The sequence below is a fragment of the Phodopus roborovskii genome, unplaced genomic scaffold (genome assembly GCF_943737965.1).
Source record: "Phodopus roborovskii unplaced genomic scaffold, PHOROB, whole genome shotgun sequence".
Lineage (NCBI taxonomy): Eukaryota > Metazoa > Chordata > Mammalia > Rodentia > Cricetidae > Phodopus > Phodopus roborovskii.
The window spans coordinates 238787-264870 of NW_026125893.1; the positions used below are offsets into that span (position 1 = coordinate 238787).

At 41.7% G+C, this 26084-nt stretch overlaps 1 protein-coding gene across 1 annotated transcript in view; it reads right to left on the minus strand.

Annotated features, from left to right (window-relative positions):
* Nucleotides 1-8100, minus strand: part of Slc17a5 (solute carrier family 17 member 5) — a 35576-nt gene extending 27476 nt beyond the window's left edge. The window contains exon 1 of the mRNA XM_051178906.1: nucleotides 7988-8100. Within this exon, the coding sequence (XP_051034863.1) occupies nucleotides 7988-8081 (94 nt within the window). The 5' untranslated portion in view covers nucleotides 8082-8100. The remainder of the gene's footprint in view (nucleotides 1-7987) is intronic.
* Between the last annotated feature and the right edge of the window lie 17984 nt (nucleotides 8101-26084).

Consider the following 26084-nt stretch of genomic DNA (forward strand, 5'->3'; position numbering starts at 1 on the left):
AGATTAGGCTGGCCTGGAACTCAAGAGATCCTGAGCACTGGGATTAAAGGCATGTGCTACCATGTCCCAAAGGTTTATTTATTTTTATAACTTATGAATGAGTATTTTGCCTGTATATATTTGTACACTGTATGTGCCCAGTGCCCACAGAGGCCAGATGAGAGTACCAGATTTCCTGGAATTGGAGATATGAATCAGATGTTAGCAACCACGTGGATGATGGGAATGGAACCCAAGTCCTCTACAAGAGCAATAAGTGCTCTTAAACTACCTAGTCAGTGCTGCTGCCTCTCCTGCCCCAAAGGCAGTTCTTAAAAAAATATCCAAACTGCTAATTAGTATTTTTTAATAGTTTCGGATTAAGCATGCCTACACAGATTTGTTCAAAGACAATTTAATGCCTCTTACCCACAGCTTTAGTAAAAATTCAGCTGATAAAGATGTGGCATGAGGGGCTGGAGAGATGGCTCAGCATTTAAGAGCACTGACTGTTCTTCTAGAGTATCCCTGTTCAATTCCCAGCACCCACATGGCAGCTCACAGCTATCTATAACTCCAGTTCTAGGGCATCTGACACCTATACAGACATATATGCAGGCAAAACACCAATGCACATAAAATAAAAATAAAACTATTAAAAAATGTGGTGTGAGAAAAATAGGTAATGGTTTAATAGCATTACTATACTTTTCCCTCTAAAACTATAAGCAAGCCCCAAAAACTGTCTTTTCTAAGAGTTGCAACAGAAGAGTAACCAAGACATGCTCTCACTTGTTGAGCTCCAGCTACCAGGGAGCCTGTCGTTGGGTATCCTTGAACCCTTTCTCAGAGCTATAGCTATAGTCTTCTGGTGCTACTAGAACAGGCAGATACAAATGTATGAGAATCACATTTCTAAGACTCTAGTCATACTGTCTATCATTTCAATTTGAACAATTTGCTGTTTGTTCCAATCAAATGTACACCCTACAGCAGAACACATTCCATGGTCACTTTTAGGCTTGGATGGAAAAGTCTAATCTCAAATTTGGATAATTAAAATGTGTCACTTTAAAATAATCTGGAGAAGTGGGAAGGTCTGAGTAAATTTAAAGGGGGAAAGTAATAGTCCTCGACCAAATTGCTAGATGTGGGAATAAAAGGGTGGGATGAGTAATTAGCAATCCTCTTGCTCTAAACTATTTTATGATACTCTTGCTTGTAATATCATTATTCCACCCATTTTTTTTTAAACACAGCTATCTTTTTTATTATATGCAATTAGTTTTTTCCTTAGGTAATGCTTGATTTGCACTGTAATATACTTTATCGCTCTTTTCCATCTCAACTTTTTTATAGTTCCTTTCTTTTATTCTACATTGTTTGTTTCTCCTCATGATTGACATGGCTTACAAGCCATTTTATCATGTAAGATGTGGATCTAGAGGCTGAGAAGTGACAGGGAGGTGGAGAAAGAACCGGCAGGATGGCTCAGTGGGTAAGGTGCTTGCTTGCTTGGTCAATGAAACAAAAATGATGATGAGAACTTCCACAAGCTGTCCTCTAATTCCCCATCCCCAACAATCAATCAATCAAGCAAGCAATCAAGCAAGCAATGTTTGAAAAAGGTGAGCAAGGGGCTGGAGAGATGGCTCAGTGATTAAGAGAACTGACTGCTCTTCTAGAAGGACTGGGTTTGGTTTGAATTTGCAGCGTCCACATAATGTCTCATAATGGTCTGAAAGTCCAGTTCTGGAGAATCCAATGCCCTCTTCTGCCTTGCATGGTCACTTATACATATAGTGAACAGATATACATGCAGGCAAAACACTCATACACATAAATATAAATGAAAATTATTTTAAAAATTCAAAGGGTGAGCAAGATATTTAAAATTATTAGTGACGATGCTTAACAAGTTATAGATCAGGTAACTTACACTTCTAAAGCACTGTCAATTATCAGAAGATAGAATACATGACTACAAAGTTTTAAAAGTTATTCTAAGCTGGGCAGTGCCTTTAGTTCCAGCACTCAGAAGGTAGAGACAGGTGGATTTCTGTGTGAGGCCAACTTGGTCTACAGAGTGAGTTTCAGAACAGCCAGAGTGGTTACACAGAGAAACCCTGTCTCCAAAAACAAAACAAAACAAACAAAGTTATATTAAAAATAAATTGGTGCCAGGTCTATGATAATGGTTGTGACTATAAATCTATTTAGTCAAATTTTTTTTAAAGTAAAACATGACTATGATTTGGATACTCTTTGAAACTAATCCAAGGTAAAACAAGCTTGCATGGCAGAAAGAGCTGGTCCACTGGCTACCCACCATACTGAGTTCAAAGCAAAATCATTCTTGTGTAAGGAGCACATCACTCATCAAAAAAAAAAAAAACCAGTCTCTAAAATGCACTTTATAAACACAGGAATGTGGAATGGGTATAGCAGAGAACAAAGGCTAACAATGAAAGAGACCCACAACCGACTCTCAGGTCTGGTCATATGTTTACAGAGTTATTTAGATGAAATAAATGAAATTAACAACCTTTACATTCTCAAAGTTTTTAATTCTAAAAAAGCAAGAGCACTATCTGTGGGGCGTCTCTGCTCCATAAAGATGGGTTCTTTTTTTAAGATTTATTTATTATGTATATAATATTCTTCCTCTATGAATGCCTGCAGGTCAGAAGAGGGCACCAGATCTCATTACAAATATTTGTGAGCCACACTGTGGTTGCTGAGATTAAACTCAGCACCTCTGGAAGAGCAGCCAGTACTCTTAACCTCTGAGCCATCTTTCCAGCCCCAAGATGGGTTCTACTAATTGGGAAAAATGTTCAAGATAAAGGCCTAGGGAGAAAGAGTGCCTGAAAAACATAAAGCCCAGGTGTGGCCTGGTCCTACAGATAGCATAGGTCATCAGGCTATTAACTTCTGGAGAAACAGGTTATACACTTCTTCCATTGAAGAGACAACCCTGCATGTTTAATAATCCTGGTTTTCTTAGTGCTTATCTGTGGGCACAAAAACATCCTGCCCCCTATATCACCCCTTCTAAGTTGAGTGAGTGATAGTCCTCTGAACCTGAGTGATAGCCCTCAAACCCTGAGCTTCTGGAGGCCAGTCCTCACAATTTACTCCTGTGTTCCTTCCTAAATCTATTCTAAGCCTGTTTATATCGTTATTTTTAATTTTTTTGTAATGTTGTACAAAAATACAAACAAAAACAAACAAAGCAAAACAAAAAAAAATGAAATTGTAGTAATCATAAACACAGGAATCTAGGTGGTTTGGTTTCTCCATGAGTAAAAGGCCTGAAATGTGAAACACTCATGCCAGATGTGGAGGAATTATTTTTAATCCCAGTACTAGTGAGGCAGGGACAGGTGAATGAATCTCTGAGTTCCAGGACAGCCATGGCTATGTAAAGACCCTGTTTAAAAACACCAACCAACAAACCAACAAACAACAAAACCATGCCACTCGGGCAGTGGAGGTGCACGCCTTTAATCCTAGAACATGAGAGGCTGAGGCAGGTGGATCTCAGTGAGTTTGAGCCCAGCTTGGTCTACAAAGTGAGTTTCAGGACAGCCAGGACTGTTATACAGAGAAACCCTGTTTCAAAAAACAAAAACAAAACAAACAGACAAGCAAGCAAACAAACAAAAGATGCTACAGCATGTCTGACATTTTAAGCAAGGTCTAGTAGCTCAGTCTTTTATACCCAGCACTGGGAGGCAGAGTCAAGTGGGGAATCTCTGAGTTCAAGCCCAGCCATGTCTATAGAAAGAGTCTATGACAGCCAGGGCTACACAGTGGAACCCTGTGCGTGTGTGAGTGTGTGTGTGTGTGTGTCTACTTTTGATGTAAAGAATGAGATAAAATTCCTTATTTTGCTTATGCTGTGAGTGAAGCACTGGATGGATTTATAATTTGACCAGGCATCAGTGGGGAAAGCACCTGTAGTCTTAGTAACACTCACTGCTGCCCTTCTACCAGCAACAGCCATAGCTGTTCTGGCTTTCCTCCCAGGCAGGCGTTTCCTGCTTGTGTCTTCCAGAGACCTCTTTCCCCATTTCTGTCTCTTCCACTTCTGTCTCCAAGCTACTCATGTCCCATCAGACCCCATTTTCTGTTAACTAGACTCCATCCTTGAGGACCTCATTCCAAATGTTTCCCACTTCCCATTACATTCTGTCCACATTCACAGTTCTTCTGCAACATTCCTTTGTTCTCCTTAGGCTGGTTCCCATTCTCAGTGCATGGCCAGCCTTCCTGTGCTAGTTTACAGGAGGCCAGTTAAAACAGTCAATGGCTGAGAAACTGCCAGTAAAAGCTGATTAATTACAGCAAGTCCAGACTGTTGAGACCGTTGAGCTGTATGACCAGAGTGGTTATAATCTTTTTTTTTTTTTTTTTTTTTTGTGAAGCACGTTGAATATAAAACATATGCTCCCTGTTCTTTTGAAGAGCCATCTGGAGCCAGGCAGTAGTGGTGCACACCTTTGATGCCAGCGCTCAGGAGGCAGAGGCAAGTGAATCTTTGTGAGTTAGATGCTGGCCTGGTCTACAGAGTAAGTTCCAGAACAGCCAGAACTTCATAGTGAGATCCTGTCTTCAAAAACCAAAAACCAAAACCAAACAAACAATCCACTCAAAACCCAAACCCAAACTGAACACCTTTGGGGTAGCCTAGATCACTGGAGAGATCCTCTCTCGATCCCATTCCTTGGAACTCAGGTGTTGCCCCAAGCTGCTCCAAGCTCTGTCAGACCAGGGTGGCAGGAAGGGCAGCAGGGCAGCCAGGCCAGAGGGCTTTGAGTTTCATCCCAGGGCTTGGGAGGATAAACCCCAAAAGTTATATAACTGGGTGAAGCCTGATCTGCTAAGGAAGCCCATTAGACCTACCCTGCTAATATCTGCCAAGATATGTCCTGGCAGAAAATGTTCTTTTGTTTCTGTTTCTTTCTCTCTGTAATAATCCTCCTGAGAAGGTCCAATAATACATTATTAATGTACTCTCACTTGAAAAATAATTGACAGAGATCTTATCTCCCTTTAGTTCCCACATACTTCCAGTATTAACATCAATAGTTACATGGTCAGGAAACCAAGGATTAAATTTTACAACTACTTGTACAAAGTTGCAGAGCTCTTGCTCTTGATATTTTTTTCCTCTGGGTGGCTTTATTTATTTATTTATTTATTCATTCATTCATTCTGTGGATTGTTGTTTTACCTAAATGTATATCTATGTGAAGGCATTAGATTCCCTGACTGGAGTAACAGTCAGTTGTGAGCTTCCATGTGGGTTCTGCGAACCAAAACCAGGTCTTCTGGAAGATCAGCCAGTGCTCTTAAACACTGACCCATTTCACCAGGCCCCTCATTGTTTGTTTATTTGGTTTTTCGAGACAAGGTTTCTGTATGTAGCTTTGAAGCCTGTCCTGAAACTATCTTTGAAGACCAGGCTGAACTCACGGAGATCCACCTACCTTTGCTAGATTAAAGGCTTATGCTCATCCAGGTCTTAACAAATGTTTCAATAATAGTACAAAGTTCTTTCTTTGTGTCAGAGGACTGACTGGAACCCATGATTATTCCTACTCTTTCAGTTAAGGTCATGGATTCTTCTGCTTCTATTTAAAGAAAAAAAATTCTTACCTCTTCTGATGGTCAAGCCTCTTACCATGTGCTGACTGTGTGTATGTGTGTGTGTGGGGATTAATTACCACAGAAAATCACAGGACACACTCACTTAATCCTCACCCTCACTCCTGAGAAAGCTTTTCTAATAAAGTGCTGCATACCTATATAAGTGAGAAAGGAGGAAGCCAGGGAAATAGTCTGTGTTGTAGAGGGATTTTTGTTGTTGTTTGTTTTTTGATTCTCAAGACAGGGTTTCTCTGTGTAACAGTTCTGGCTGTCCCAGAACTCACTCTATAGATCAGGCTGGCCTGGAATTTACAGAGATCCTCCTGCCTCTGTCTCCCCAGTGCTGAGGTTAAAGGTGTGTATCACTATCACCTGGCTGGAAGAGGGATATTTGGCTGGAGTACAGCCATCCCAGCAAAAGCAATAGGATGTGCAGAAGCAAGGAAATGAGAGACATGCAGGGAGAACTTAAGGCCTTCACCCAAACCAAGTCTTGGAACTAATACTACTTACTGAGTGGGAGTGGGCACTGTGTTTACTAATATAGCTAATGTTACTGGCTGTTTACTGTATTGTGCTTGATACAGACATTGTGAAGATGAACTGCAAACTACTCAGCGCTACTCAGCACACAGTAACTTCAGCAGCTGAACTGTCATCATTGCCTTCTCTGGATCCTGGAAATCTAGCTCATATATTAAGATTATATATGTGATTAGTTTTCATTTGTGGGAAATTAAGTGACATGGGGCATGAGGCTGCTAGTGGAAGGGAGGGGACTGCTGAGAAGGTAGACTGCCATACAAAGCTGGCAGAAGTACCTGTCTTGTGTGTAAGCTGTGTTTCTGTGGTGTAGGCGGTTGGCACCAAGATGGACGTGATGACAAGGCATGGGGAAAGAGAATCTATACAGCGATGGATGGCAAGATGATAAAATTTCCAAACTTCGACTCTAATCCAAGAAGAAACTCAAAGGAGTAGGAGGTGTAGCTCAGTGGGTAGAGTGCTTACTTAGCATGTATTCAGGAGATGGAAACAGGAGGATCAGGAATACAAAGAAACTCTCGGCTACGTAGTCATTAGAAGTCAGATTGGGCTACATAAGACTCTGATTCGAGGAAAACCAACCAACCAAATGAACAAACAAAAAATGAAGTCCTAGACTAAACTGCTGCCTTAAACTTTAGAAAAGAAAGCATTCTTTCTTATTTTTTAATATATATGAATATTTTGATCGTATGTATGTCTGTGTACCACATGCACTCCTGGTGCCTATGGAGGCCTCAGGCGGGTGCTGGATCCCCTGGAGCTGGGATTATGGGTGGCTGTGAGCTTCCATGTGGGTGCTGGGAATTGAACCCAGGGCCTCTGGAAGGGCAGCCAGTGCTCTAACTGCTGAGCCATCTCTCCAGTCCCCAAACACATTACTCTAAAAATAAAACAAAACCAAAACAAAATCACCGAGAAAACAACAAAACTGTCTGCACTAAGTCAGAAAATAATCATAGTAGGGTAGTTGCACACACAAATAGGGAGAGTACCTATCTGCTTATGGTTAAAGCAGTTACGAAAGAATCCTTTGGTAATGTTCACAAAAGACATAACCCCACGGAAGACTGTTCGTGGTTAACAAAGGCAAATTTCCAGTTCAAGTGTGCAAGCCTTTAGTTTTCAGCAGCTTCAAGAAGCTACATTGCAAAAAGTGTATTAAAATCCAGTGAAGACACTGGTGTTTTGGGTAGGTATGGATGCCAGAACCTTGCCGGGCAAAAACTCCACCACTGGGCCCCAGTCAGGGAAGATGCTCTTTGAAGCACCACTGCAAGACCTCTGGCACATTATCTTATCACGCTTCAGATAGCCATCTTGAGAATAATCTGTTTCTTAACTTAAACTGTAGTCTGAGAGACGAAGAAACATGGAAATGTCTGCAATAATTTTTAGTCTCCTACAGCACTAAGTCAAGATATTCGCGGGATTTTGCAATTGTCCTACGCACACTCAACAGCTGTTGATGTTGTTATTGTTGTTATTATTTTCCTGGTATTGTGTCTCCTCCCTGCCCAAGGAGCTACCTGATCACATGCTTGCAGACTAGCATGAGCGGAAACCTGGCGGTCACTGGGGAAGAGTGAGCGACACTTTGGCTCATATCTCATTGATTGACTCGGAGGATACCCCCGACCCCGAAGTACTTCAGCCCCCACCAGCCAGCGCAGGCAGCTCCGGCCGATTCTGGTGGCTGCATTTGTCCCCTCAGCCCGCAGCCACTCCCTCGAGGCGCCCACGGCCGGGAGCCACCCGCCGCCCGGAACGCTACCGCTAGCAGCCCCGTGGTGGTCCAGCCGCTCACCCGCTTCGGCCTGCCGGGCGCTCGGCAGGAGCGGGGTACTGTCCGAGTTCTCTTCCTCATCGTTCATCGCCGGACCGCGAAGCAGGGACCTCATAACGCCCGGCAGATGTGCTGATGTTGTTGTTTAGCCAACAGCGCTCACGCGAGGACATGCCCAGCGTCGCGCTGGCCGGGAGCGACAGGACTTAGCCCCGCCTCTTGCGTCACCCAGGCCCTGCCCATCTCCGACCGCGGGTTCCTAAGGCGCCATTTTAGCTTCGGGCAAATCCGATGTGAGCGTGGTGTGGTGGTGTTGGGCGTGTCTGGACTGGGCGTGGCGCTTGCTTGGTGCGTCGAGGGAGGTAGGGAATCCAGGTTTCTGTTCCCCAAGCGAAAGCCGGGGTGCTCCGATTCTTGAGGGGTTGGGGAGGACTTGGGGAGGACTTGAAGGCTTCGACGGGGCTTTCATCTCGCAGTGATGTGGACAGGGGATACTTGATCTCCAGATGGCTGTACTAGAGTTCCCGACTATTAGCAGTCTTTGTTCTAGGACAACATATGGATTTTTGAGGTGGAAAAGCAGTAAAGAAAAACATGTTCTGTCGGACGAACTGCCTATTTCACAGGTTATCCCTAATGTAGGCAGCTGTTTTTCCCCACTCTGAGAAGGTATTGCGGATTGAACCAGGCCCTCATGCACACTAGACTGACGCTGGTATTCCCAGCCGGCAGGCCACGTTCAAGCTTGGTGGGGTTCTTCTCTGTTAATCTAATTTGGAAAGGTTTTCCTACTGCTGACTCTAAGAAAGGGGAACTAGGTAAATGTCCCAGTCAGCCTTGTTGGGGCCTTTGGGCCTCTGAGTAATAAAGGCCATTTCTGCAGACAGATAGAAAAGATAGAATGTGGTAGATATCCTTGGAGAATTCCAGGCAGACCAAAGAATAGCAAAGGCTTGCAAGCCAGTAACTCAGTAAGCCACATGAGGTCCCTGTGTAGAAGAAGGGCTAAGAATTTCTGAAGAACTAGTTTTCAAGTTTAAACTGAAAGACCCCCCCAGAGACCCCAAGAGTTTGGAGCCTGTCAGGGGGAAGGCCCTTGCCCCCAAGAGACGAGACCAGACCACTGGATGCAAGTGCAAGAGGTTGTTTATTGTTTACACAGGTACCTGTGGACGCTTCAGTCTTTTGGGGGGACTGAGCGTGCTGAGGTTAAAACTCAGGCAGTTTATATAGGGTTGGGGTGGCAAGAAGCAGGCTTACAGAAGCAGAAGCATGGTTACAGGGATTTCATTGTGTCATCTAAATGTAGTAGTTGTAGTTAACCAAGGACAGTTGGTTATTCGGGTTGGGCACAAAGAATACAAAGAATTCAGTTATGACTATCTCAGCATACTGGACACTGTCCTGCTGACCTTGCTTTGGTCCAAGCTGCAGACCACAGATATCTGGTTGGCGTTGGATGAGAGCAGCACCTGGTTCCCTCCTGTACTTTTCTCATAACTTGACCTTGGCAAATTAGCAAGAGCAATTTAAACAGGCAATAAGCATAGTGGGGGTCTTTCAAAACAACCATCATATCTTGTAGATTTCAAACCGACTGACAGTTGTAGAGATAGGACCCTTTAGCAAGCACACAACCACCTGGCAAATCCTTTTAAAATGTTTAGACAGTAGTTCTGGTGTGGTTAATTTGATGTGTCAGCTTGCTTGTCCAACACATGGGTGGATGTCAATCAATTTGAAGGTTTGATTAGAATAAAAAGACCAGCTTCCGTTTTCTCATCTCATTCCCCAGAGAAGATGGGAAGAAGGGAGCGCAAGGACTGTCTTCAGATTTCATTAGCAAAAGCCCTTTGGGGTCTCAGCTTTCTGCACCACTGCTGTCCTGAGCCAATAAGTTTGCTCTCCACTGTATTTCCTCTCTCTTATTGATTCTGTTTCTCTGAGAAAAGATTGCTAATGTCCTTCTTGGTAAGCACAGGGAATCCAGTTCCAACAGCCTTGAAAGCTTGCTGATCATAGCAACACCATGTTTCCTTAAGTACACTTTTTACTTGAGAAGGTTCCAGTTACAGAAAAGTTGCAAAGTCAATACAGAAAGTTTGAGGTAGGATAGGTAGGCAGAATTTGAGAGAACATGGGAAAGGAACCCCACACTCCCAAGACTGGGTGAAGTCTCCCGCCAGTTGAGTTAAGAATGCCTGTACCATCAACGAAGTTTGCTGTGAAGGTTGTCTATACTGTTCTTTTAACACAGGTATTTTAAGTAATGTTAAAATAGTAGTGGATCCTGCCTAAGTCCTGAGCATGTGTGTCCTTGAGTATGGCCTTTCCCCCTTCCCAGCTGTAAACCTGGCAGATGTTCTAGGACTTTGACAAGAAAGCCCATTTAGCATCATTGTGCAACCTGTGGTTTTATCACATCAGACTGTAATCCTATCTGAGGTACCTGGACAGGCACTCTGTAATCTCATTTACAGTCTCTCAGACTTTCTTCATTTTTGCCGACCTTGTCAGTTCTATAGAATATTGATGGAGATTCTGTCTCAAAAAAACCGACCAATCAACCAACCAACAAATGGTAAGAAAAGAAACCCTAATAAGGTATCATCTCACATATGCTCTTTGCTGAGGGCATCAATTTGGAGACCCTCTGTGTAGAGGATGAAGTCCAGTCTTCGGTGTGGAGCACAGGCCCTTACAATCTCAATTATGCTTCCAGGCTCCCCTTCCTCCCTTCCCACCATATTCTCTTTATACATCGCTCTAGGCATTGAGTCTTATGCATGATGTACGTCCTGCCTGCCTTGGTTGTTCTCTCACTTGCTTCATTTGTATATGGTGAGTTGCTATTTGCTCTTTGAAGCTAAAATATTGTGGGGGGGCAACATTTGTTTTTATTTTATGTATGACTGTTTTGCCTGCTTGTATATAAATGCACCACATATATTTCTGGTGAATGCAGAAGTGAGAAGATGGTGTCAGATCCTCTGGAACTGGAGTTACAAATGGGTGCTGGGAACCAGACCTGGGTCCTCTGTAAGAATGTGCAGTGTTATTAACTGCTTAGCCATCTCTCCAGCCCCTGAAATATCACTTTTCTTTCTTTCTTTCTTTCTTCCTTTCTTCCTTTTTTTTTTTTTTTTTTTTTTTTTTTTTTTTTTTTTTTTTGAGACAGGGTGTCTCTGTAGCTATGGCTGCCGTGGAACTTGATCTGTAGACCAGGCTGGCCTGGAACCCATAGAGATTTGCCTGCTTCTGCCTCCTGATTGCTGGGATTAAAAGTGGGCACTACCACCACCTGGCAGTCAGAATTCTTTGTGCTTATACATTTGTATTTTTCCTATTAATGTTCATAAATTTATTGTTATTATTTATATAACAGAAAGAAAAAAATCACCATAATCTGAAAAACACTGATGTGTGGCATAATCCACATATAAAAAAGCTTCCTCCATCCCTCCCTTTCCTCTTCATGGGGTTTGTGCTTATTTGGGATACTAACCCATTAGTCCTATTGCTTTATTGTTTCACTATTTTATGTCTTAGCTATATTGTTGTGTGCAGATTCACGCCTGTACATTTTTTTGTGAAGAGCCTCAGTGAGATGATAAGGAAAAGTAGCTTCTTTTTATTCACTGCAGGTTTTTCCCTAGCAAAAGCACTATGGGTAGGTCGCAGGGAGGAGTCCTATCTGATGACCACAGTATGGCTAAGAAGTGATGTTATTATCTCTTAAAGCCACTGGACCAACAGCTTGCAAGCTATAACTCACAGTAAACTCATGATTTTGTTCCATGTAATACATGTGTCAGACATACTGGTATACATACTATTTACTTTTCAAAATATTCATAGGCCTAATTTTTTTATTATTTATTATTTTATGTTATTTTTATTTATTTATTTTTCAAGATAGGGATTCTCCGTGTAGTCTTGGCTGTCCTGGAACTCGATCAAAAGACCTGCCTCTGTCTCCTGAGTGTCACCGCTGCCCAGCTCATTTTTATTTTTAAAAGGACTTTTATTAGTTTTTAAGTGTGTGTGTGTGTTTGTGTTTGTGTGTGTGTGCATGTAAGTGCAGTACTTGTAGAGGCTGGAAGAGGGTGTTGGATCCTCTGAAGCTGGAGCTATAGAGAGTTGTGAGCAATCTGACATGGTGGTGGGAATTGACTTCTTCTTCTGGAAGAGCAGTATGTATTCTTAATTACTGAGCTATCTTTTTAGCCTTTTATTCTTATTTCATAACAAAGAAACCTAAAGTCATTGAGAGTAAATTGCTTAAACATAGGATCCCAATGTTTGTGTCTCTGACTTCTAATCTCTTCTTCTTTCCATGTTGTGATCCAGTCAAAGAGTCCCCATGCACAAGGTGCTAGGAAGTTAATTAGTTTGTTGGTTCTTCACCTGAACCCATCATCAGTGGGAAGAATTTCAGGATGAGGACTTGTGGTGTATTGGAGAGTGCATCAGGCTAAAACTGAGGAGTGCAGGTTCTATTGCTAAGTCCATGGACTGGCACAGAGTCAATGCCAACTCCAAGAAAGTTAGAAGTCAGGAGGACATGAGATCCTAGAATACAAGGATAAAAAAATTTGGGGGCTGGAGAGAGAGTGGTTATGAGGGCTTGCTGAGTAGTCAAGAGGACGGTTGTTTCTATCCCAACACTCATGTAACAGTCCTCGTGCTCTGTAAAAGCCTATAACTCCAGCTCCTAGGAATCTCACACCCTCTTTTGGCCTCTGAGAACACATTAGCACAACACACACACACACATACTGAAAAACAAAACAAAAAGATCTTTGGTAACATTGTGTTTTTAAAAGTATCAAATGCTCAGGAAGTACATTTTGAGAATAGAAATACAGTCTTAGTCCACACTTAGAGAAGGATGGTGTTAGCTAGTTCTGTTACTGTAACAAATTCTGAGATAATCAACTTATATGAAGAAAAGTTGTTTGTTTGTTTGTTTTTTCTACTTCTGAGGATGGAAACCCAGAATCTTGCACATCCTTGATCTTGGGTTTCCAAATCTCTAGACCTGTGAGAAATATATTTCCAGGTTTATATGTAGGTATAGTCTATTACAGCCTCTGGACACATTGTAAAGGAATGTCTATTTTCCTCCTCCTTGAGTGACCAGTAAGCACTGACATGGGTGCAGAAAAGGGTGGGGCTGGGAGGCAGTTTGTGTATTGACATTAACTCCTGTGAGCACTAGGTGGCAGGCTGGTGCAGAATAACCACAGAGAGAAAATTGGCCTTGGACTTTCATGGCGCTGGCTGACTAAAAACTATCTGCATTGCTTTCACAGGGTTTGGAATGTAAGGTTTGTGTGAATTCGAGTGTTTGTTGCTTCATTTCTTATACTTTCTGAGTTTAGACATTCAGATACAGACTGTAGATAAGAGAACTATTTCCTTCCTTAATGTTATTGCATAAGCTCCTAGATGAGACTTTAGACTTTAGAGAGGCCACAATATAAAGATTTAAATACTCTTTGAAATCTAACTTTGATCACCCAAATGAAAGTTAAAAAAGAAAAGAAAAAAAAACACACACCTAATCTAACAAAGCAACCAAAGATTCTAAAAATGGTGAGTAAAATTGCAAAGATGAATGCATAATGACAGCTCCTGGAAGATACTGCAGCCAACAAAAGTTTTCACTGTTTTGAGAAGTCAAACTGGCTTCCATCCCTGCAAGAACTCAGACTCAATTGTTGTCTGCTTTAACTTATCTTTATCTGCTTTATCTCAACCAAAGCAAAACAACTTTTGGACTGGCCAAAAGTCCCATTTGCTTTGCCACAAATCCCATAGGACTGGTTTCATTCAGTTACTGCCTTTGATTCTTCACCCTTGCCCCATCCTTGTTAAAGTTATACCTCTGCCTTGATAGTGTTGTTGTTATGTTACATATTAGGCTCCAGTTCTAGCACCTAACCCCCCAAATGCTTCTTTTCTTTTCTTTTTTTTTTTTTTTTTTTTGACAGGGTTTCTCTGTGTAGCCTTGGCTATCCTTGAACATGCTTTGCAGATCAGGCCGGCCTTGAACTCACAGTGATCCACGTGCCTCAGCCTCCTGAGTGCTGGGATTAAAGGTGTGAGCCACCATGCCCTGATAACTTTTAAAAAGAGTTGGTGTTTGTTTATTTTTATTATTTTAGATTTACTACGTATATGAGTGTTTTGTCTGTGTGTGTATGTGCCTAGTAGCCACAGACCAGAAAAAGGGCATTTGTCAGACCCCCTGGAACTAGAGTTACAGACATTTTAAGATATCTCATGGGGGCTGGGATTTGAGCTTGGGTCCTCTGCAAGTGCAGCCAGTAGTCTTAACCACTGAGCCAGTTCTGAAGCCTTGAAAACAAATTCTGAAAAAGATCTGGCAGGGGGCCAGGCTTGTCTTTGATCCCAGTACTTGGGAGGCAGAAGCAGGTAGAACTCTGTGAGTTCAAGGCTAGCCTGGTCTTCATCATGAGTTTCAGGCTAGCCAGGCTACACAGTGAGACCATGTCTCAAACCAACCTACAACCGGTCTATTGACCGAGTGAGCAAAAAAAAGTTGGCAGGAAGATTTCCTAGTTAGGCACCAAACTTAATACTGGATAATTTAAATTAAAGCACATGGTGCTTGTCTTGGTAACAGATAAATAAAAGGTGACACCTACATAGGAGATTAGTATAAATGCACCATGGAAAGTATGTTATTTATTTTTTTCTTTCAATGATAGGAAACAAAATAACACTCAATGGCTTAAGAGTTATTAGTTCTTTCACCTAAAATCCCAGAGGACACCAGGGGCCTAGACATGTTATATTATTATTATTATTTTAAGAAGTGTTTATTTATGTGTCCCTTTGTGTTTGTGTGTGCTCATAATTTAGGGTACATTTCCTCATGGCATGTAAAGGTAATTCCAGCTCTCAGGAGGAAGAGGCAGGAGGATCTCTGTGAGGCCAGTATGGTCTACATAGTAAGTTCCAGGTCAGCCAAGGCTATCTAGTGAGATACTCCCCCATCTTAAAAAAGAGAATAAAAAACAGCAACCACTAACAACAACAACAAAAAAAGCAAATAAAATAACAAGAAACTAAATTTGAAAAGTAAACTTTTAGACTGCTGAAAGAAAATACAGGAAAAAAAATTTAACGTGTTTGTAGGTTTTTCCCCCTCAGAAGACATATAAAGCACAACTTACTAAGTTAAAAATTGTTAAATTTGTTTAAGTAATAATCTTAAAACTTCCATGCCATAAGAGACTGTTGGAGTTTCTGTGTTGCATGCATTAGCCAAAGAAAGGCTATTCCACCTCTAATGGACTAAAACTTGAACAGCTGTTCAAAGGTATATTTATTGGCAAAGTTGTTTTTTTCAGGTAAACAAATTCCTTATACCAAAGCCCCCTATCTAATCTATATGTTTTTCTGAAGAAATGCACCATACATACCCCTGCCACTTTAGTGTATATTGTTTGCAGTACCCAATAATCCAAAAGCTTTAGGATGCCAGGAGATCTTGTGACCAGAGTGTTGCAAAGGACTTAAAGCTAATTCAGAAAGACAACTCTATAAATTATGGAAAACAATCACTCATTCCACCAAGATTTCTTCAAGATCAAAGTACTTCTAGAGAACAACTATTCATTCATTTAGAACCACAGAAGTGATTATTCTGTTCTAATGTTTGCCCTTGATACAGTGACTCTGCTAGGTTCCTACAAGAGATAGAACAAACAAAAACAAGACACCAAAAAAGACATAATGAATATTAATAATATTTAAACATCTAGAATATACAAACCTTCTAAAACATCTGAAGACAAAGATGAGAGATTTCTCAGGTCACTTGTGAGAGATGAAGTCAGAATGGTCGGGCTGGGCACATATTCTTTGCTGACTGCTCCTTGACTGAAGATGTGGCGTGACCACCTGCTTTCAACTCAGTCATCATGACTCCCTTGTTCTTATGGATGGCACTCTCAAACTGTGAGCCAAATGAATTCTTCCTTCCTTAAGTCCTTTCATTGGCTTTTACTTTATTTATGTTTACAGCAACAAAAGCAAGTAGCAGAAAACTGGTACTAGAGGTGCAGCTGTTGCTGTGACTACCTGACTACGTGGCTTAAAGGGTTTCAGAATTGTTTTCAGGAAGAATATAGAAGAGTTTTGAAGTTGGGGCTAGAAAAGCCCTAGGACACTGTGAATAGAGCTTTATGGGCCATTCTGTTGTGAGTCCCAGGATGCTGAGAGAAAAATGGACAGAGGAAGCTTCCTTCATGAGGTTTTAGAGGAGAACTGTATTAGGAACTGGGATAGAGGTCATTTGTAGGATATTCTGGCAAAGAATCTGTTAGATTTCTGCCTGCTCTGGGGTATCCACTAGAGAAGACTCCTTTGACACCAGTTTAAACCAACAAGAAGTCTTTATTAGCCTGCTGGTGACTATGTTTGGTCCTTAGGATACCAGTGTAGCCCTGAGGCTTTCTCAGGATGAGCTTTTAAGCATAAAAGCTATATCCTGGGTTGTCTTAGAGTTTCTATTGCTGCAATGAAACACCATGACCAAAAAGGCAAGTTGGGGAGGAACTTACACTGGCTTTCTGATCATAGTCTTCAGGCTGCTTTCTTATAGAACTCAGGACCACCAGTCAAGGGATGGCAACACCCAAAATGGGATGGGCTCTCCCACATTGATCACTAATTGAGAAAACGCCTTACAGCTGGATCTAATGGAGGCATTTCCTCAACTGAGACTCCCTCCTCTCTGATGACAGGCAAAACCAACTTGTACATGGGTTGACATACTTCAGGAAATGAGAACAGTTAGCCAGAAGCAGAATTATAGAAGTCAAAAAGCAAGGTTAGTACATTTAGAGACTTCCCCAGGACTATGGACTGTGATGAATTAGGTCTTTGTTTTCATTTTGGCATGGGAAGCTGTCCACGTGCTGAGTTGTATGGCCTGAATGGTACTTCTATCTTGGAGTGAGTTATGCTACGGTCTGGGTACTACCTCTAAGGTCTGGAGAACATGCTTACATTTTGAGCACCCAGGTAAAGTCAAATACAGGCATAAGGAACAAATTCGATTGGCAGAGGAACTTGCAAGACAAGGTAGAATTTGGGCTGTGGCATGGGGACTGCTTGCTGCTCTCACCTGGGTCTGCTGTGGAAGAGCCATAAGTGCAGCAGAAAGACATGGAAAATGTGCAGTTGGAAAGGAAAAGCATGAGAAGGAGTTTAACCTCACTGGGCAGGCAGGTTTAAAAGCATCTGTAATTATTGAGGAGATTATCACCATTAAAGAGAAGTTTGGAGCTTTACACTGGGACAGTAGGAAATGTGTTCTGAGAGAAAGACTGTCCATCAGAGGTTCTACCCAGTGAAGATGAAAATACAGGGGGAGCCTGGAATGAGAGCACTATGGGAAGAGCTCCCCTGCTCAAAACCAACTGCCCCAGAAAGATTCCCAAGGGTCAAGATGCACAGGCTGTTGCAGCTATGGTCTATGGTAGTGGTCCTCAACCTTCCTAATGCTGCTACGCTTTAATACACTTCCTCATGTTGTGATGGCCCCCAATCATAAAACTATTTTTGTTACTACTTCATAACTGTAATTTTGCTACTGTTATGAATTATAATGTAAATATCTGTGTTTTCTCATCATCTTAGGTGACTCCCATGAAAGGGTTGATTGACCCCAAAGGAGTTGCAACATGCAGGATAAGAAAGAACTGCTTGTCTAAGGAGTCAAACTCCATCCTGAGCTGGCAACAGAATTCAGCAATGTCCATTTGGTACTGGTTTTGTAGGCATGAAATATGGAGGATCCATGGGGTCATGGGATCTTGTACCATAGCTCCGAAGAGGCTCTGAGGCCAAGCAATGTGTATTAGGGTTGGAGTCTTTACTCAGAGACCTAAGGAGGCCAGTGTGTACAGCTGTGAAGGAGAAAAGCCTAAGGAGAACCTAGGATGTTGGACCATGGGATGTCTGTTGGGGAAAGCTGCACGTGAGGAGTGAACCAGCCCAAGAAGGGAGCTATATGAGCTACAGAAAATAGAGCTGGAGTGAAAAGGGGGTGACCCAAGCACTTTGGAGTACAGATGATTCCATCAAGAGCTATAGTTGCTAGACCTGGAGCTGCAGTATTAGAGTTTTCCCTACAAGGTTTCAGTTTTGCTTTGATCTAATCACTCCTTGCTATGTCCCTGTTCTTCCCTTTTGGAATGGAAATGCTTTTTTCCAATGCCAATGCACACTGGAAACATTTAACTTATTTTTTTTATTTTATAGGAGCCCACAGTTAAGAACTGCCAGAGTCTCAGAAGATACTTTGCACTTAAACCTTTGGAAGAAGATTATGGCTGAAAAGTGATGTGCCAGGTGTCAAGTTGATAAGGAGTGGACTGACCTGTGATAGTTAACGCTGATTTTGAACTTGATCTAGAGTCATCTAAAGACAAATATTTATTCACATTTGTGAGGAATTTCTTAGATATGTTAGTGGTAGGATAGATTTTTCTAGCTAGGTTAGTTAGTGATAGAGGTAGAAAGACACACTCTAAATGTGAATGACACATTCATGGGGTCTTTGACTGAATCAAAAGGAGAGAGTGGCTGACTACAAGGATTCTTCACTATCTGCTTCTTGGTCCTGGATACTGTGTGACCAGCTGCTTTACACCACTATTTCCATGCCTTCACTGCCATGAGCAACTGTACCCTCAAACCATAAGCTGAAATAAGTCCCTCACAACAAAATAAATACAGGGAAAGGCAGCATTTATATTTCAATGTAGTAGTAACCCAGGGCAGCAACAATAAAAGCATTGTAGATATTGCTGATTGTGCTCTTGATGAGCCATGTTGTGTATGGGAAATTTAAGATAGTGTTATTTTAGAAGAGAATAAAGCTACAAATGGTTGAAAATGAACAGAGCCCAAGTTCTGTACTCAGATAACAGAGTGAAGCTGGGACCATAAATTCATGGAGCGAAGAGGTCTCATGATTGATTTCTACTTTGCTTTTAGTTCTTATTTTAATGCTTGGGGGATCACACTCTTTTGTGTGTATGGGCACAGTTGAGTGCACGTGTGTGTAAGTCAGGACAACTCCGGGTGTCATCTTCAGGAAAACAATTCAGCTCTTTTGAGAAAAGGCTCTTTATTGTTGGTTCAGAGCTCACCAGTTAGGCTAGACCTGATGGGCAGTGAGCCCCAGGGATCCTGCTGCTTTTGTTTCTCCAGCACCACGATTAAAAGTGTGTATCAGTGGGTCTGGTGAGAGGGCTTAGAAGGTAAGGGCATTTGTTGCCAAACCTGAGAACCTGAGTTAGATCCCTGGTACTCACATGGTGGAAGGCGAGAGTCCTGCAAGTTGTTCTCTGGTCTATATACTTATACCATGTTAGGTATGCTTTCCTACCCATCTCCAACAAACAAACAAACATAAAAATATTTACAAAGAAAAGGTGCATATCACCATATCTGACATTTTTTATGTGGTTCTGGGGATCAAATTTAGAACCTCATGATTGCAATGCAAGCACTTTACCAACTGAGCCATTTCTCCAAATGCCAACTTTATTATTATATATTGGTTACCTGTTTTATATATGCACATATATAACTAATATATATGCTATATAGTGCTAATATGTATTTATTAGCTTTCATTTGTAATTAAATTTATATAATTTTATTATTTTCTTGAAAATCCCTTTTGAAAAATAAATGTGTTTTTCTAGAAGTACAACAGGCAAACACATTTTAGTAGAGAATAATCTCATACCAGCCACTTCAGTATAATTGGGTGATGCTTATGACTAAAATGTGACTGTGGAAGGGTGAGCCACACTTAAAATAAAACATGCTTAGGGATGGGTGGAGAAATTGCTCCTGTGCCAATAAGGCTTAAGTGTGGTAGGTATCACTGACCTCAAGGATATATAGTGTTTTGTGGGGAGTGGTAGAGTAGGAGAACTTTCACACTCAGGCAAGTGGTGGAAGGGAAATGGCTGCCATGGATTTTGGCACAATAGGCTCCCTGTTTACATATGAAAGAGTGGTGGGTGGCCAAGGTCCACACCTAAGAGTCTGGCTCTGACCCTTTCAATAGAGGTGCACTGATGGGGAAAAGGGGAGGTGTTTGGTAGAAGGTGGAGCTATTGGAGATGCTCCATTGGCCCCTCAACCATCAAGCGGATTCCTTTTTTCTTTCCATTCTCCCTTATTAGATAGGTGGCTTTTGGCTTCTGCATTTTGAAGTGTGATGTTCATGCTGTGAATGAAAGAGCCAAAGGTTAATGTTCCATTCCATTAAGGTGACACCTCTGTTTAGGAGGGACTAGTCTCCCTGGAGTGTGTCTTTTACATCTCATCCAGAATTATGTCATGTGGCCATGAGATTTGTCACTTCTAGTCTCTTTGGCAAAGAAACAAACAAGAGAAGAGAGATGAGAAATGGGTAGATTTCCAGTAGCCAATCTATTCATTTCTAAGGCAAGTCTTACAGAGGTTTGTAAATCATAAGTGATCAATAAGATTAAAAGTAAGGTGATACAACCATTTATATGAGTCTGATGCCCACTCCTGGTGTGCAGGCAAACATGCAGACAGAACAGTGTATATTTAATAAATAAAATAAATCTTTAAAGGAAAGTAAGGTGATACCAAGGATCTGAAATGTAGATGGGCATCCGACACATGTCTGCAATGTCTGATTTAGGAGGATGATGAGTTTAAGGCCATCCTGAGCCACCCTGCCTCAAACCACAAGACAGCAGGTGTGGTGGCACACTCCTTTAATCCCAGAACTAGGGAGGCAGAAGCAGGCAGATCTCTGTGAGTTCAAGGCTAGCCTGTTTTACACAGTAAGTTCTATGACAGCCAGGACTACATAGAATACATACAGAGACCCTATCTCATTCCTCTAATGAGGGGAGCGGTGAGATGTTTCAGGGAGTAAAGGTGTCTATGACAATCTTGGTGACCTGAGTGGTGAAAGAAGAGAACTGACTCCTGAAAGTTGCCCCCTGACTTCCACATACAAGTTCCATAGCATGCACACATTGTTTTTCTTTTTTAAAGATAGCAAATGAAATAATAGATCTCATTATTACATTTTCATATACATATTGTATTGTTGTATCTTCCTCACATTCTCCCCTTACTCCCTTCTCTCCTCCTCTCACTGGTTTTCTTTCTACGTCTAAATAGTTTCTACTACTTCATGTTGACATGACACTCTTGACACTTGGTTAGCCTAGTTTTTAAAATGTTGACAGAGTCTTGGCTCTGTCTGCTCATTTAGACAAATGCACATTACAAATTAAGGTCAGCACTTCTTCAAAATGAAGTTACATCTGCACAGAGCCCAAAGACAGGTTATTCTGCAAGACACAGTTCAAAACTCAACAAAACTCAGTAGTCTTCTCCAATGCTTTATTCCTGGAAGGAGCCGTCTGAAACTCAAGTGTTTCTTCCTTGGCATTTCTAGATGGTTTGATATTTTTTCCCACTTTGTCCTCTCTTCATTGAGGCCTTAATCTTGCCTAAAGTATGGCCATCTGTGATAATATTTTTGTTACTTAGTATTAATCATTTTTAGACTTCAAATTGGAATTTCTTATATCCTTATATTAATTTTGTTTTAGTACAAGAATCATTATTAAAAAATTCAAACATGTAGGAAATAGAGAAGTCAGTGAATCCCTGGTGCCTATAAGCCAGTTTCAGACACTAACACAGGACTGTATAGTTCCCTCTCTTCCCCACTTGCTCTCAAGGTACTGTGTATGCATTTATTTTCTGTTGTGGTAAGGGCTACTAATATAGTAGTTAGCATTTAAACCATTTTAAGCATGTTCATATCATTCTGCAGACAACCTATTGCCATTCCCTGCCAACATGCTTTCATCTTTCTTGTCCATTGAACAGTAGCTTCCAATTCCCTCTCTCCACAGTCCAGGTCGACTCCCACTCTATTTCCTGTGAACTTAACTCTAGGAAGCCCATGTACTTACTTGGAAGCATATAATATTGACACTCTATGACTTTGTAGGACCCCAAGGCACCTTGAGCTAGCCTGAAGCTGTTGGTGGGAACTCCTTTGCCCCAAGGCTGTTGTTGGTACTCTTCCTATTTTGATAACACACCTCGCAATAACACATACCTTGTGACAACACATACCTCATGATAATACATACCTTGTGACAACACACACCTTGTAGGGAGGCGCTAAGCCTAAAATTCCTGTAATTTTTCCACTGTGCTATAAGTAGGTATTTAAGCCCGTTCTTGCCCCTCAATAAACGGCATTCGGCATTTGGCGTTCTGACATTGCCATTGAACGAATGACCCGCTGTCTTGTCTTTATTTCAATCTCTAGGCCTTCGCCCAATTCGTGGAAGAGATGGTAGCGTGGGCGCTACATGACTTGATATTTAATAGAGAGTAATGCCCATGTTGTAGTGTGTGTCAGAATTTCCCTCCTTTTGAATGCTATATGATATTCCATTGTATTTGATATATTCTATTTATTCATAGATCCTTGGGCTCTTCTATCTTTTGATTATTGTGAACAATACTGTCAAGAACATGAGCGTGTAAAAAGCTGTTTAAGTCTGTGCCTTCAGTTCCTCTGGGCATAAATTCAGAAGTGGGATCTCAGGTGTGCTGATGTTCTGACAGCTTCTCACAGCAACTCTATCATTGAATGTTCCCACTAGTAATATATATAATAGCCTGATTTTCTTCAAATCTTCCCTAATAATTTGCTATTTTTAATTTTTAATAGCCAATAAGCCTAGAATTGTTTTCAGTATGCATTTATGAAAGGCAAAAAAACCCCTTAAAATTAGCCATATCTGACACAATTTTTCAGTACTTAGGAGGCAGAGGCCAGGCAAACCAGTTATTTATTTATTGGTTTTGTGAGACAAGGTTTCTCTATGTAGCTTTGGAGCCTGTTTTGGAACTCTGTAGATCAGTCTGGCCTTGAACTCACAGAGATCCTGTCTTGTCCCCGCCTCTCTTTCCCCCCCAACTCTCCTCACCCCCGCCCCCAGTACTGGGATTAAAGGTATGCACCACCACTGCCCAGCCAAACCAGTTATTTTTAAAAGTCTATTTAAAGCTATGGTTTCTGTCCCTACAATCTAGGAACTGAGGAGGAAGAATGTCCAGGCTGAAAGCAGCTTGGACTGTGTAGAAAGATGCTGTCTCTCATCACTGCCTTATCATTGTACTAGTTCTCTCTAGTGTTCCTACCTACTCACATGGTCCCTTGTTTACTACAGTTACTCTAGGTTATTTCCTCTCTTATGATATGAACATCTGCTTGGCTGGTGTCTAAGGAGGATCAGCTGGAATTACAGACAACTGTGAGCTGGAAATCAATCCCAGGTCCTCTGCAAGAGCAGCTGGTATACCGAACTGTCTCCAGCCTCTCATTCCTGATTTGATGAGATTGCTCATCAAATTTGATGAGTTATGGACATTGGCATGTGTTGTAGCTGTTTTTTATTAGGTTCTTCATGGTGGGGCAAACATGTGGTAAGAGTGACTTTGTGGTTCATTTTGCACCCATAGTCAGAAAGCAGGGAGAGATGAATGCTGGTGTTCCAGTGGCTAGGTAAGTTACTTGTCTTATTGCTATGATATAACAGTTAATAAAAACTTCATGGGGGAAGGCCTTATTTTATCCCATCAGGTGTTTTCCCTTTTCAGGTAAACCTGTCCAGAACACTGCACAGACATGCCCAGAGTTGTGTCTCCTAAGTAATTTCAAATGTAGAGAGGTCAGAGGACAACCCGAGGAAGCCCATTCTCTTTTTCTACCAAGTGAGCTCCATGAATTGAACTCAACATCAGCTTGGCTCCAAGTGCCTTTACCTGCTGAACCCTCTCAATGACCTCATGTTTTAATTACTTCTCTGTTGCTGTGATAAAAAATCATGACCCAAGTGACTTTGAAAGAATTTATTTTGGCTTATGGTTCCAGGTAGATAAGAGTCAACTATGGTGGGGAGGCATGGAGAGGAGTGGCAGGCAGGATTGCAGGAGCAGCAAGCAGAGAAATCATGTCTTCAACTACAATCATGAAGCAGAGGAGCAACTGGAAGTGCACTGAGGCTATTAACTCTTAAAGTTGGCCCTAATGGGGCACTTCCTCCACTGTCTGGACCACCCTCTGAACCCTCTGAACACCACTACCTCCTAGGGAGCTAGCTGTTCAAGCACCTGAGACTATGGGGGGGGGCATTTTCATTCAAACCATTACATCCCAAGAGACTTCTTTTTTTAGTCAACTTTTGAAATCATCTCTCATTTTTAGTATCTTCAAGGTCATTTGCAGGAGTCATGTTGCTTAGCTCTTTTATGTTCCTTGCATTCCTACCCTATGATTTGAACATCTGTTGGTTTAGAGCTCTGATTTATATTTATATTCTTATCAAACAACCTGCTTTTGTACTGGGGATAGCTCAAGATTAACACAGGATGTGTCACAAAGTTAAAAATTAATTAGTTAAAATGAGAAAGTTGTTACTGATTGACATATTGGGAGGAGGCAGGGGAAGAAGAAAATAAATGAAAGGTAAAAGAAGAGGAGGAATGCGGGAAGAGAAAAGAACAGAGAAGAAGAAGAAGAAAAAAAAAAAAAACAAAAAAACAAAAAAACCACAGTTCCCCAGGAGTTTGAAAGAAAAACTGGATAAATGTAAGGGGAAATAAAAAAATAGAAACAAGAGGGTTTTTTGTTGTTGTTTGTTTGTGTTTTTGTTTTTTGAGACAGGGTTTTTCTATGTAGCACTGGCTGTCCTAGAACTCTCTCTGTAGAACAGGCTGGCCTTAAACTCAGAGATCCACCGACCTCTGCACCCCAAGTGCTAAGTTTAAACCATCACATCTAGTTGAGAGGGATTTCTAAAACAGTAAGATAAAGTAAAAATATGGCTTAAAAATACAGCAGAAGAGGGGAAAAAGTGACAAAACAGAAATAAAGGAAGAATAACAAAGAAAGTAAAAAAGATTGCCCAGCAATGAAAAAAATGTGTGCAACACGTTGTATATAAATATCTTGGCTTCTGATAGGGCCTTCCTCTGCCTACTGACCCTGACAGTGGCAATGACAGCAGTGACCGGCTCATTGAGAACAGACACCCTCCCTGTTCTAATGGGCTGTCTCAGGGACCCCTGTGCTGGGACCTGCAACCTTCCTGGTGATGGCAGCTCTGACTGGGGGAATGGCATGCAGGGTGATGTTAGTGTCTTCAGTCTCTAACAGCCCTTGTCACTTTAGGCTGCTGGAACATGGAAGATTAGCTTCTCAGAGCCCTCTTAACCCAGTGAACATTAAAGGTTAGGAAAAAAAAAATATGCGATGAGGAATAAAAAACAACACATGGATTTTAGAATGTAACAGCAAGGAGAGAATACGGAAAGTGTAGGACTGGGCAGCTTGTATCTGGTCCTCAGAACATGGAGACTGTGTTACATGCACTGGGTGGGGGAGATTGAGTGGATCTTGTCTTTCCCATGGTTTAAGCTTCTGTTGAGTCTGTACTGGATGCATGCCCCATGTCTGTAAGAGGTGTGCTCATTTTAGTAGTTTCCCTTCTATAAATCAGGGCCTCTAGCTTTGCAGTCTGTGAGCCAAGCAAGTTCTCTCATCCTCTAATCATACCTCCTAGGTGGCTAATGTTATATATAACTGGGAATTGTCTCCCGAGCATGTTAGGACTGTGGGACTGAACCACAGCACTGAGGTTGGTGCAGGTGCAGGGCCTCTTCCCATGCCTTCAAGACCTTCCTCCCAAGTGCTGATCACCATGCACGGTGCTGGAGGGCTGGCTGCTCTTCAGAGCTCTTGGGTCTATAGTGATGAGAGCACTTTCCTCACAGGGTGTATATATGTGTGTGTGTGGGGGTGTGACTTCTCACTGACTTCTGCAGTTGGTTTTGAGGCTTCTGTGGGCCATGACCTTCTCTAGGTTAGGAATGCCTGTCTTATCACTAGGGCTGTGTTGGTAGCTTTGGGATGAGGTTGCTTCTCCTCATGCTGCCAGATGTAGGTGCTCTGCCAGGCTTTTAAATTTTATTTTTAGTC